This window comes from Gymnoscopelus braueri (genome assembly GCF_963280865.1).
Source record: "Gymnoscopelus braueri genome assembly, chromosome: 7".
NCBI lineage: Eukaryota > Metazoa > Chordata > Actinopteri > Myctophiformes > Myctophidae > Gymnoscopelus > Gymnoscopelus braueri.
The window spans coordinates 35,846,324-35,860,720 of NC_137608.1; the positions used below are offsets into that span (position 1 = coordinate 35,846,324).

At 42.1% G+C, this 14,397-nt stretch overlaps 1 protein-coding gene across 1 annotated transcript in view; it reads right to left on the reverse strand.

The window, feature by feature from the left end:
* Positions 1–224: 224 nt before the first annotated feature.
* Positions 225–14,397, reverse strand: part of gnb1l (guanine nucleotide binding protein (G protein), beta polypeptide 1-like) — a 44,848-nt gene continuing 30,675 nt past the window's right edge. Inside the window, exon 7 of the mRNA XM_080432835.1 lies at positions 225–5,065. Within this exon, the coding sequence (XP_080288961.1) occupies positions 4,787–5,065 (279 nt within the window). The 3' untranslated portion in view covers positions 225–4,786. The remainder of the gene's footprint in view (positions 5,066–14,397) is intronic.

Consider the following 14,397-nt stretch of genomic DNA (forward strand, 5'->3'; position numbering starts at 1 on the left):
AATTTGGCCAATGTTTGACCAGTTTCTATAATATAGCCTATAGTTTGTTGATTACTTTTGATTCAGTTTCCTTTTCTTATTAAATAGGTCTTAAACGTCCTTAAATTGTCATTTCACTGTCATCTGGAAAAGAGGACGGGAATCGGTAAATGTTTTCATTACCACGCCTCAGCAACTCGACGAAGCTCTGTTTCAGCCATAGGTTTCAGCCCATTCTAGAAATCTTTGCCGTGGCGCCTGATAGTGAAGTCTTCTGTGTGTTGGAATATCAATGAATTTGCGCCTGCTAGAGGATTTATGAGGAATTACAATTCAATATAAACCCCATATACCATCAATGTGGTGTAGCCCAGTAGTTCTCCACCTATGGGTTGGGACCCCCAGAGGGGGCCCCACATGATTTTGGAGGGGTCCCCAGATGACAGTAAAGTGCCAATTTAATGACTTTTAATACCTAATACCTAAACAAAGAAAGAAAAAAAATGTAATTAAATGAAAAAAGACCATTACTGCATCAAAAGTAATCAACAAACCATATTATAAAAACTGTTCAAACTTTGTCCAAATAAGAAAGAGGCAAAAAAATTGCAGATCTACAAGATCACAATGCCTCGTATTGCGAGGCGCTGTGAGCTTGTAGATCGGCTATTTTCACAATATTTATCTGTGGAACCGAGTCAAACTAAATGTAATGCCTCAACTCCTACAACTCCAAGTGCTTGTCAGGGTGGGGGTCTCCAGTTCAAATATGATCATTTTGGGGGGTCGCGGCCTGAAAAGGTTGAGAACCACTCGTGTAGCCTAATGTGTAGGGGAAAAAAATACCATCTCCATTTACCTTTTCTGCCCAAGCACGTAAATCGGCTCTGGCATGCTTTCAACAAGTCTAGGCTATTTTGAAGCATAATGTATGCAATGCATCTATCACTCACTTCACACTGATGAACGGCGCAAAAAACCTGCATATAAGGGTCTACGTCAAATCGCTGAATGTTGACTATGCCCAGATGTCTTCAGCTCCAAGGAGACAGGAGTGCCAGGGGGCTTGGCCAGAGAGAAGTATATGAGGAGTACAGGGAGGATGGATGATAATGCGACCCCAGGCATCATTTGACACTCCGCCGCATCTGGAACATCTGTTGTGACAGGCCTATCAATGTGCCGCTCCGTTTGTTTTTAGGCTTTACCCTCTGTGTACATTTCTGCCGCCTTGCCTCACCTGCCTGCCCATGTACTATGCCGTTCTAGGTACCATCATTAAAAACAAAAACGCAGGTAAACCAACCAGAATGATCCAAACGTTTGTTTCACGTTTATTCCTGCCCTCCTTTTTCTCACTAATCATATGGGTAGTGAAGTTTATAGCCTATTCCTTTTGCCATCACGGACAGACATTCAATGTGGAAAGTATATGTGGGAAAAGAAAAACAAAGTACAAAAACAATACATCACTTTAGATATAATATAGACTATAGATACATATATTTCACAATTTCTATTAGTCAAATAACTGCATAACAACAAATCTGCCCCATTACATTTCTTTGGATACACGCACAATATGCCCTTACATTACTCACCCATTTGAATGCATTATGGGCAATCACGAAGCCAGGCTGACCCCTGCACAGTAAAGCCAGGGAGGACACACATTAGTGATAACCGGGGCAGCAGGCCCATTGTCTTGGTCCGGGTCTGTAGTGGGGTGGAGGGGTCCCCCTGTCCATTTATTGACTTCCTAATTGATCCATTATAAAGTGATTTATGAGGTTCAGACACCCCCCCCCCCAACCCTCCTCTCAACTCACACACCTTTTAGGCTTAGGCTTTGCTGTCTGCTCCATTCAGCAGTCATTGGCACATGGACCCATGGTTTGATTTATCAGTGAGCGAACGGAAGCCAGGCCATGATGACACGGCTCTGTTTGTTCAAAGTCTACAGGAGAACTAGGAAGCTATTATGAATGTAGGCTGTCATCAGCATGGTCAGGGACAAAGTCACCATGCGGTGAGCCTGACATAGCCAGCCTAGTGGACATTGTTTTTTAGACAAATGGCAGTGGAGATGGGGGACACATCCTCCCATAGCAAATCCTCCCATAAAATAATATTTCCAAGATTTCACTATTGTTTTGGGTTTTTTTGCCACAGAATTAATTTAAATATACCAATTCATATTGGAGAATTTGAAGTATAAAGACTATTGGCCAATTAGTCATGGCTATTGCACTGAGTGATATTGTTCCTGTAAATAAAACAAAAACAAAAAACAAACAAATGATCCTCTGCACTCAGTGGGGTTATCTCAGGGGACCAAGTTTTTATGAAGCAGAACGTCTGCGTGTCGTTTGAAGTCTGGGCCCCTGCCAGGGCCTCTCGGCACTGGCCTTGAGGCCACACGGCAGCTCACACCATGCAGACGCTGCTGCTCACTGAATCACACAGATATTATTAGAAACCAACCAGGAGGAAAAAACAACAGCTCAATTTGTTTCTGTGGCTGTGACGAAAACAAGAACATTACAACCTCTTCAAATGAAAAACGCTATTTTTAAAACAATGTGTTTATTTTACAATACATTTGTGAATGTACCTCGTTTATATGTGTGATTCAGTTGATTGAAGATTTTTTTCTTTTCTTTTTAAGCTCACCTATGCGTTTCTGCATTCAAGAGGACAAACAAAGTTACAGACGGAGAAATAATTATCTTGTAGATGAGAAGAGGAAATGTTACAAATGCTAAATCCGAGCCCCCTGACCCCAATTTGATCTGTGTAAATAAATCAATAAAACAAAAAAGATATGACATTGTTCATCAAAACAAAAAAAGGGGGGGGGGTATTTATTTCATCAAGGCTAATGATAGTCAAGGCTGTGGAGAGCCAATGTTTATAAGCAGCTCTACTAAACGTTATGTTGTCTGTGGGCCCTTTATGTGATTAACACGCATGCACATGAATACAAACACAGGCCCAAAATGCTGGCAGAGGCAAAAAGAAAAGAAAAAGGTTATACACATACAAGCTTGTGCAGTGTGCGCTTGCACACGCACGCACGCACGCACGCACGCACGCACACACGCACGCACACAACTGAAAATGGATTATGCAGTTCGGGGCAGTATTCAACCTAAGGCCGGCAAGAATAACAACAGTGGATTACACAGGCACTCAGGTGCGCCTTACAGCTCAAATACAAGTCCACTGGAGCAAATCTCCTACCAGATAAGACAACACAATAACATAGCAGCACACAGTGCCAGGAGTTTGGCAAACAATGGGAGGTAACATTTGGCTGGTGGGTATTTACTTATTTGCAAAATGTCAACTACTAGATGGCCATTGAGCTAAAAGAAAAGATGTTCAAAGTAGTTAAAAACAACACCATATAGGGTTTTATTTTATTTCGTTTTCAGAAATGAGAGTGGATGGTCCACTCCCTCATTTATACTTTATTTATTTATGAACAGCACGAAAAACTGAGACGGAGAGATGCAAAGGAGGAATGCTCTGGCAGGATTGGATAACAGGGCAGCTTGGGGTGTATGCAAGTCTGTTGTATGCAGGCACCATACCATAGGAACAGTAATATACCATTGTAGATGGCCTGTTTTCCGCAAAGGGATTTGGTGTGGAGGGTAAAAAAAAAAGAGGGTGAGACGAGGACCCCTAGGCCGGGGGTCTATCCTTGATAGGAAGCTAAAATGTAATGTAATGATAGCATGTTATGTAGTCAGATGCCAGGTCATTTGTAAACCTGGCATCCTATAGTGTGTATAGTTTCAATGTACAGATTATTTAGATATTATACTGCTTAGACTGATGATAGGTTCTTGGTTTACCTACCATCCTGGATTACTATTTATATGCATTTGATGTATTACCATGTGTTTTTCTTGCTAACTGTAGGTCGCTCTGGATTAAATGCCTAAATTGTAATGAAGTATAATAGGGTTTAAGATGTTAATGCAGTATTTATATAGACTGAATGCATCCTCTTGGACCATATGTGGGGTCCTCTGTTTTTGTGCTGTGTGTGTCGATGTGTACTGTCAAACTTTGTCAATACTTCTCTCGGCACCAAATGCACGCAGGCATTATGCACCAGCTATGATTTGTAACCAATAGAAATTCTATGTGCCTCTCTTTCTGATAACATGAAATACAGTCCTTGCAAATGGAGCCTACGTTTCAGTGCAATAGTTCACACATTTTTGTAAGTAAAGGACTATTCACACCGTTAAAAAATAAAATGCAAATAAAAAGTAAAAATGTGATCAATTGCATATCTATGACCTCTTGTACAGTGTGAAACTGCCATGCCATAACTGCAAATTATATTTTTTATCAGAACCAATTAGTTGCAAACAATGCATACACAAGATATCTGTAGATGAAGATATCTACAGTGTACATTTATTCACATGATATCTAGAGCTGTTGACATAATTTAGAAATGCCAAGGTAAACAAATGGCACCCAAGAAACATATCGTGTTACAGAACAAAGATTTGTAAGACAAATGAGATGTCTAAATGCTGAGCTAAAAGATGACATATGGCATAACGTATCAGAAAATTGGGGGAATAGTGTTTTTTTATTTACATCATTTTTCTATGAGAATGACCTATATAAAAATGCTGTTACTATCTCAACCTTTGTGTCATCAGTCAAATTAGTTTTAATTCTCTTCTGGGAGACTACAGTACAACCAGGTGTATTGCATTGATTGAATTGATCCAATCCTCCTGAAGGACGCTTCAACACCCACCCTAAATAGCTCAACTTATCCAGTGTCAGAAGCTTGGCTGAATATGGACCAGAGGCTGATGCGCTGGTCCTTGGAGCCCGTGGCCAAGAGCCTGTGGGAGGGTTCCTGGTGGTCTGAGAAGGCCACACTAAGCACCATGTCAGTGTGATGCTGGAGCACCGCCAGGGGCCGCAGCTTCTTCCAGCTGAAGATGCGCACTCGATGGTCCCAGCCGGCCGACGCCAGGATCTTACCGTCGCTACGGACGCTCAGCTGGGAGACCCCGGGGTTGGTCAGGGGCACAGGGGCTTGGACCTGACAAAGTTTATGACAGATTCACAAAAGTTCTAACGTCAAACACCAAAACCACTTTCAACCTGGTGTTCCTATTTTGGGCATGTTATTAAAATAAAATAAAATATTATAACCGTTTTAATGTACAGTATTTTTGTTTTGGGCTCACAAGGCATCGCGGCGCGTTGTAAGCTTGTTGATTGGCAGTTTTTGCTATTCATCATACTGTACAACAAAGTATATAGGGCTTAAGTGGTTAAAACGTACATAGTGTTTCCTGTGACTTGCCGTTTTGCGAAAACACTGCCATGTGAGAGTTATTAACAAGTTAATAAGTCTACTGAGTTCAAGCACTTCACAGCCAACTGTTCTACATTCCTGACAATAAACATTATACAATTCAAGCAAATTAAATGATTTCCAGAACCCTGAGAAGATTATGTAGAAAGTGTAGGAAAGTGCAGTGGTAAGGGAGGGTGTCTATACTGTAGGTCTGAGGCACGTACCCATGCGTGTATTTTAATTCATTTCAAAGGAGGTTGAGATAGATTGATACAAAAATCTAGAGGGAACCAGTATAGAGGAAGCACACAAGAAAAGATGTGGCTGAACTTATCCAAGGCCAGCTTGGCTATAAATGGTTCCAGAGATGGAAATGGATTAACAACTACCTTGCATTGCAACTATTTTTATCTTTAAGCTTCTACCAGGTTAGTTCTACATGTACTGTACATGCAAACAAAGACAGAAATGCAGATGTATAACACACACACACACACACACACACACACACAAAAGTGGCAAAGAAGAGGCAGAGTCTAAATCTGGCATAGAGCCAGATCGTTTGGCCAATATATCGGCCATTACTTAATGACATTGGTATGGGCAACTATGCAGCCAATGTGTCCCGAATTTTAACCACTTTCCACCTATTTTGGGCTCATCATTATAGGAGAAGATTGTCAACATCTTTGAATAGGGCATAAGTGGTTAAATAAAGTTATTTGTGTCAATCTTTTTATGTTCTGCGTACACGATAAATGCTCTCAAATGAAAGATTTGATCAAATCTTAAAATTTGGCATTTTGCACTTTTCTTTTGACAAAATATCAGTCACAACATCTGTAATTGGTGGGCTAGGACTAACCTAAAATCAGGATCGGACCCAAAAATCGGACACCAGTCAGGCTCTAATCTGGGATGCACATTGCACAATCCTTTTCAGTAGTGACCAAGAAATACAGTATTTATACTGTACATGCTTGTCGTGACCCTATACAATGTGGTATTTATTCACAACTAATTGACAATTCATTGTTTGCCTGCTGACAACAGCAGTTGTTGTTTCTAATACTGTAATAATAATAATAATAAAAGTTAAAAAAAAGGGATCAAGTATTTGTGCAATCAAAAAAGGCATAGTGATAGTTCATAGTGCACTCAGGACAAACATAATTTTACCTTCAGGCAAATTGTTTCTGTAAAAATGTTCAAGGCACACCGAAGACTGCTCTTAAAAGTTCATAAACAGATGTGTAGATATCTCATTCGACCGACTAAATAGAAATGTGCATTATTTCTGTATTGTTCTGTGAAGCACATTCAGTTTCCCAGAAATCTGCCATACAAACAAGGTTTGACTTTTACAAAGCAGCACAAAACGTACATGCAGTCCTATGCAAACTAACACAGGAAAACACATGTAGGCCTATACAGAAAATATTAATATTCTAAATATGTGTAATTTAGCAATGCATTTGCTTAGTTTGGTATACAAAATGCAAGAGAGTTAAAAAGACATAGCTTGCACACATCTGTAGGTGAAAACAAAGAAGAATGTACTCGTGCATAATAATGAATATGAGATATCCAGGCACACACAGACAAGGGCATGTGCACATGCACGTACAGGTGCTTAGACACACACAAAACACAGCTGTCACATAATTGTGATGATGTACTACGCACTGTAACACAAGACTGTGCCACAATGAGCCAAATAAAACACTCGACGCCAAAACATTTTTTGAGGGTGACAACTCACACCGACATCTTTTTCATGGTTGTCGCCGGAAATAATCATTACGTTATCAAAATAAAAGAAATCAAGCTCACCTATTGCTCAACTACAAGATAAGAAAACAATTAAATATACTGTATGTAAGGCAGCCAGTTACTTAATCATTCATTGCCGTCTAGGGAAGCGTGCCCAAGACAAACAGCGGACAAGCAGCAGTCTATCAGCTGATCTGCTGACTGAGGTCCAGAATGGAAGGGCTGTGGATGCCTGTTGAACCTGGCCCAGGCCACTCCTGGGACTCAATCATCAGTCATAAAACATTATGGCACGAGGGCCGAGAGCAAATCTCTCGGCGTCCTCTCTGTTTGGTTTGGAGTCGAAGAGAGGCAGAGAGAGAGAGGGTGTATATCCTGCATGTGCAATGGGACAGGACGGTACGGGACTCGGGTTACCTTTGTCACCCCTGCTCACGTGAAAAGAGAGAGAGAGAGCGACGGCCTTGATGAAATGCTTGTTTGCCGAGGCGCTTGCTGCTTTAAGCGCCTCTGATGAATTACACTCACACTGAAAGGTCTGGTCAGCATGGAGAACGAGAGCGACCCGATAAATACATGGTTGGTAACGGCTGCCTGCTCCAGATTATCCACAGCTCCCATCTTCCCTGTGATCTACTGTGTCCCCGGGACGGAATCAATCTCTGTAAAAGGGGCAACATTCTGACACATTGTAATGAATGGCGGTCGTGATCGTCGTCTAAAAAGGCGCCTGCCGCAGCTGACATTCCTGGGGAGGCGAACGTGCTCTTCCTGCAGCCTGGGGATCTACACTGTGTCGGACAAACCAGGGGGTGGGGGGGGGGGGGTGTGGCGGGATAGGAGGAACATCTGGCTGTGGGAGCCCAAATCGAACTGGACAGCGTAAAATTGACTTCATAAGACACGTCCGGGGAGACTGATGGCCCCGTGCGGGAGGAGACGCCAGGAGAATTTATCTACGCGCTCCTGTTCCGGCCAACGTCGGCAGGCCCGCATGTGGAAGACATAAGCCAGGTACACTCGTACCCTGGGTGGAGGAAGTGGAATGCAATGCACGAGTGATAGAGGGAGCGCGGGGGGAGGAATGTCGTTGATCAAAATGGGAGACCAGAAAGCCGAAATAAGAACAGGGCGGTATTTCTAGATAGCGTTGTTTTCCTTATAATAGGAATTTGGTGGAGAAAACCCATCATCACTGAGGGCAGGCAGTGTGAAACGGTGTGCACCGGGTTTTAGGCCCGAACAAGCTAGGTATGACGCTACAAAGGACACCGCGAAGATGAAAGATGAATCGTTTGGAGCAACATTATTACCTCAAGAAGTTGGTATGCCCCCAACTTTTCTCCATCTGGCTTCCATTACAGCCCTGATAATGATGGGTTTAAGTGTCTATTTTTGTTTGCTTTGCTTCCCATAGTTTGTGTCAGGAAAAGGTATTTATTTCATTAAGGGGTCAGGCGTGAGCAGTAAACGGACGGTGATGTAGTTAAGTGTCACTCGACGCGGTCGGCTGGCTAATTGTTTTTACTTTCTCTGCTCTGAGAAAGCTGCAAGAAAAAAAAGAAATCAGGTAGAAATTGGCTGAGGGCTTTTCAAAGGATAGCCCCAGTTCTTACACACTTCCTGCACTGAGAACACAGAGGCGTGTTTCTTTCCTCTGTGATTTTATGAAGCTCCGGTAGAGCTTGGGGGTAAGTTAAGCTTGGCCTCCATATCCGTTCCCGTTTTAGGTACAAGTTATGGCCCTTTATCATTTAAGTGCTGTAAGACAACGATTCATAACAAAACAAGCAAGCACAATAACAATGTTAAAGCTTAGACATTGAGTCAAAACAGCTAGAGTAAGTTATGGTCTTAAGTGTTGATAGTTATTTATATACCATGACCATGAATTATATTTCTCATACATTATAAATGTATAAAAAGATAAAAAGGGACAACTTCTGATATTTAAATACTAAAACAATATTGGTGTTTCCCCACATAATTATATGGAAACGACTTGCTGTACAGGGAGGAAGAATGGAATTGCACAGTGATGACATCACAAGTGGAGGAAGCTGCTATAATTTATCGGCCTATAAATTAACATTGTAAATGTCTAACATTCAAAACAAGATATGTCTGCATGTTCTGGAAGCCTAGTTTCTACTATAAAAGGTTAAATCAAATGTATATTGATGATATACCATAAGTGCCCTTGTATATTGATTGGGAGTTTAGCTGAGTTTAACAGGGTGGAATTCTTCAACTCCTGACATCACAAAACTGCTCAGTTGCGTTATTATTGAATGTTGGGGCGTGGCAATTGCTTCCCCAACATTTTATATATAACATATTTATGGTTTATAAGAACGCCAAATAATAACATACGTTTTCACATAATTTTTACATCCAGCATTTAAAATTATCTTTGCCCTGCCTTTAATAATGCCCACTGACATGCAGTGACAAAATATACCCAATATGAGTGGAGACTAAATTATGGCTTTATGCTGCTAAGTGGTGTGGATTTCTAGTTGTCTAGAAGTCTAGTTGCGTTTTGATACATCTTTTACACTTCTTTTCAATAACTTGTTTATTGGTTTTCAAATTGTCTATTTGAGAACACAGCAGGCATTAGTGACGGAGAAAATAATGATACTATTATTCTATTTTCGCAATTCTTTTCTACCAGCGCTGGTGTATTTGCTTTAGCTGTGCACCACTGCTGAATGAATCCAGTGGAAATGCTGTTGATGTCCTAGCAGTGCTATTAGCCAGGCCTCAGTCCTTAATGAAATCCATTAGCTGTAACCTGGGAGTCTTGGCTAGCTCTCCTTGACGCCCCATTCTTCTTCTTCTCCCCCCTTCCCTTCGCTATCAAATTCTCATCATCGAAAGACGGAATCCGTCTTTGGGCCCCATCGCTCATTTTCTTTTTTTCTGTCGGAGTGAGTGCTCCTTCCTGGCTTGTGTTCACAATGTGTGCAGTCACACATACAGGGAAACACACGCACGAATGCATGCACGATTGTGCACAGGGCCGCACACAAGCGCATGCACACACAGAGCAAAAAATGCCAGTGTTCTCAGCTGTCAGAGACGAGCCAGTTCTGTTCAGCAGCTGGGGCCTACAGACCAGTTCTGTAGTGTAGGTCTCTCTAAGGCATCAGTACTAACTCATGCCTCCAGAACCACTGTTCCAGACTCTCGCCGACAGAGAAGTCGAAATCTGCGGAGCGTCTGCTTGGCAGCACTCATTCAAGTCTCACTTCTCTTGCTCACTCTCTCATTCTTTCTTGGCACCAATCTCAGCGTTTCCCGCTGAACTATTGAAACGACCCGTCATCGCTCGCTCACTGAGGCTTGTCGGTGTGGCGGAGGTGATGGTGAGGTGGTGGAGGGTTTTCACAGGTATTCCAGAGTCAGACACACCCCAGGCCGTGACACACACACACACACAAACACAAGTGGAGATCACAGTCTTTTATCACACCTGGCCTGCCAGTGCTTGGCTAAGGCTGACAGGAGACGGACGCGTCAAACAGGTGAGCGGTTCTATTCAGGAAGAGGGTGACGTGTGGGTGGGGTGGTAAAATGAGGTAAAAGTCATGATTTCTATGACAGATGGTCCATATGTCAGACAATTGTCAATGGAAGTGATATGCCACTGGGGCACCACAGTTATTGTTCGTATCATGCATGTCATATTGTCCATATTGATATATTTTGTGAAAGATTTAAGATATTGAAGATGGGACAAAACTTGACTGATGAAGGGTAATTAATAACATTCATATATGACCACTTATGCAATTTTGACCTTGCTAGTGACCGTGACCGTGGGCCTTTTCCACATTTAATTATCTCTTCAGGGTAGCCTAATAATCATTAACTCTATGTTTCATGAAATTCGACCCATCCAGTCTCAATTTCGACCTTGACCTTAATTGTGACCTTGACCATTTCAAGCCCAAAAGTAATAAACAAATCATTCCCACATAGTTGAATGACAATCCAGTCAGCTGATCTCGAGTTATCTAGTTCACAGACAGACAAACACAGGACTGATTACAATTCCCGGCCATGCATGCGGGCAGTGTAAATATGGACATTACAGCGGTCAATAACAGGTATTATAATGATAGATATTATAATGTCAGCACTACCTTAAACTGTCGACGCAAGATGCAAATAAACTATCACAGAGGTAATGGAGCTGCAGCCCTCATAGTGTACATTGTTCCAGATTATTTTTGGAAATGCTCGTGACATCAACTCTCCAATGTCTGATGAATGGAACGACTACAGCAACAGGCTACTATTAAAATTAATATGTACGATACCATGCAGGTGAATCTGTTTGTGTTGCGTCACTACATACGTGTGTGGAGTATACAAGAAGTGTTACATTTTGGTGGAGGTGAGCAGAAGGAGACGTAGCTCAACCTGTAGGCAACTGTCATCATTCATCTAAAAAAAGAAAAGAAAATCACAACTCACTGTCAGACATGGCTGATTTACCCTGTTTACCCCCTCGCACTCTTCCCAATTCTGTCTTTTCTCTGCATTCTGGAGAAACCAGTCTGTAGACACTTGTCAATACATTAAGCAGCCGCCCTAAAAATCTGTCCTTACAAACCGTCCATTCGGCTTAAAAAGGGATTTCTTTTTAAACCTTGAATGCCCCACACCCTCATAATCTCATTCTGACACATGCGTCAGAAATGCCTTGTGGAAAGGGAAAGAGGATTGAAAAACAGTCCGAGCAGATGATACATGGCCGGTTCCTACAGTAACAGATAGCCAGGTAGCAGGGGGTCTACGGAGGTCATCGTGAGTCTGCAGAGCAAACAGATAAAGGCTTCTGGGAGCCATGTGTAATAGATTAACCTTCATTCCTGAGGCTATCTGTCCTTATCTGAGCCCTTGATAAGCTTTTTTTTTCACAGCGCTCCACTGCCACTAAATCAAAACCACTACTGTGTTGTGTCAAATTCAGTTTCCTCCCCTCCAGATCTCAACCAGCCAGGGAGAAAACATCTCTGGTCTCTTCTGCTACACCGTGAGGTGGTCGCTGGTTAATGATAACATGCAGGTGACGGAGTGTGAGTGTGTGTGTGTGTTGCAACCTTTTACTGTAAGGGTCCACACTCTGGGCGTGTGTCCAGAGTCAGACTACAGGTGTGTGTGTGTGTGTGTGTGTGTGGTACAGGCAGTGATTTGTGGCAAGCGGGACGCAGTACTTCTTAACCCTCCTACCCAGCCTTTATTGCAACCTCCCACTGTGAACTACTGTTCCCTTTTACTGCAGATGTGTTTTATGTTTGGCTAAGGGGCCTCAGTGGTTTTGATATTTTTATTACCTCTCACGGGTTGTCCGTCGGGGGGGCGCCACCCGGTACGGCAGCCACCCCTCCCCTCCTCCCCCCCCCCTGTCCCCCCGCGACCCCCCTCTCTCTCCCCTACCTACTCCTCACTACAGAGGCACAAAAATACTTTTGTGGGAAGAAGTTGGGGATAGCTGTCTGGACGTCACACTGGGCTGCACTTCAGGATAATTTAAAAGCCCCAGCTGGATCCCGTTCCCCTGCTCTCCCCCCTTTTTCCCCTCTCGTCCCTCATTCTGGATTACGCGCCGAATACATATTTTGTTGCTCATGCGAAATAAACCAAATAACCTCTCTCCTGTCCCTATTTTAGGTATAATGAATAAAATGTTTTTCAGTGTTTTTCTGGACGCGTTTTTCCAGTGGGGTGAATATACAGGGTTCCTTTTTTTTCCCCCCGCAAATATTTCTAATTCAAGCGTTCATTTGTAAAAATGGCTCGGAAAGAATAACACTCCTCCATACTGCTGGAGTGTACTATGTCAGCCTCAGGTTCTTCTGTCTTCTCTGCTCTGATTCCTGGAGGCCGACTGAAATATGGGACCGTTCCCTTTCGCTTGTGAAATCCGACAGAAAATATAGCATCAAATGAGGCGTTGCAAGTCAGATGCGCTGGCCGTTATGTAAAATGAATTATGGTACAAAGACTGATGGGATTCTTTTTTTAGGTTCCGAGTTACTGAAGCAGTTAAAATGGAGGATTGGTGGGAGATGTTCTGGCCCCCCGGCATGAGTGCAGAGTATGGTCCACCCCTCAAAAGTGTGTCTATATGTATGTCTGGACCTTAACCGCATGAATCCTAGCATCCCCAATCTGTGCATATCATAATAGGCACAACATTCCACAAAAATAGGAACATTTGGCACAAATAGCTAGGTAGCTATGATACTAGGTTCACAATACGATTTTTCACTATTTTTTTAGACACAAAATTATTTTCCAGACAAATCTTATTTTTTTCCTCTTACACAAATCCAGTATTTTCTTCTTTATTATTATTATTATTTTTTTTACAATACTGGGTTCTCTCTTACCCTTTTTTCAATACAGTAGCAAATTACTGAAAACATTTTTTTTACCAATTCTCTTACAAAGATCCTGTATTTTCTTATTTGCATCGCGATACATCTTTTATTAAATCGATTTAAATTGTCACCAGTTTGAATAGATTTTAATTGATTTAGGATAAATCGTTACACGCCTACAAATAGCAGATATACAAGCTCACAACGCGTCGAACATGACACCAGTAACCATCATGAAATTACAATCAGCCAGACAGTAAAAAAAATAACAATAACATATCATTTCATAAATAATGAAAGCATATAAGCAATATAAGCAATAAGATACTTTTAAAGTATCACAATACAATTTCAGGCAGTCCTACTGTGTGACTATGTTTGACTGTGTGTGGGTGGCGGTCTCGGGAGTGACAGGTCAGCCCTTAGCCCTGGCCTTGCCAACACTGTGTAACCAGCAGCTGATTTATGACCCCAGAGCCCTGCCGAGTCTCTTCCTCTTTGGCCTCTAGTGTTTTCCCAGACAGTCTGGAGAAGAGAGAGGAGAGGAGAAAAGGCTCTTCTCCGGCTCTCCTGTCCTTTTTCCTATTTACTTTTAGCTATTTGGTCATTATTAAGACCTGAGGCCGATTCGACAAATGTCTTTTAAATACTAACAGTTTTCTGAAACACTTATGTTGCTATAATATCAGTGGTGCTCCAACTTTTTCATGTCAAGGACCCCCAAAATTATATGTATTTGGCCACGGACCCCCCATCTCAAATATTTAGTTCCAGGGACCCCCAGAAGCAAAGATTTGAGTTACAAAATGTTTGCTTAAAAAAATATATATATTCAAAGATTTGCACATATTTTCATGATTTTCCAAAAATAGCAGGTGCATATCTGCTATTTTTGAATAG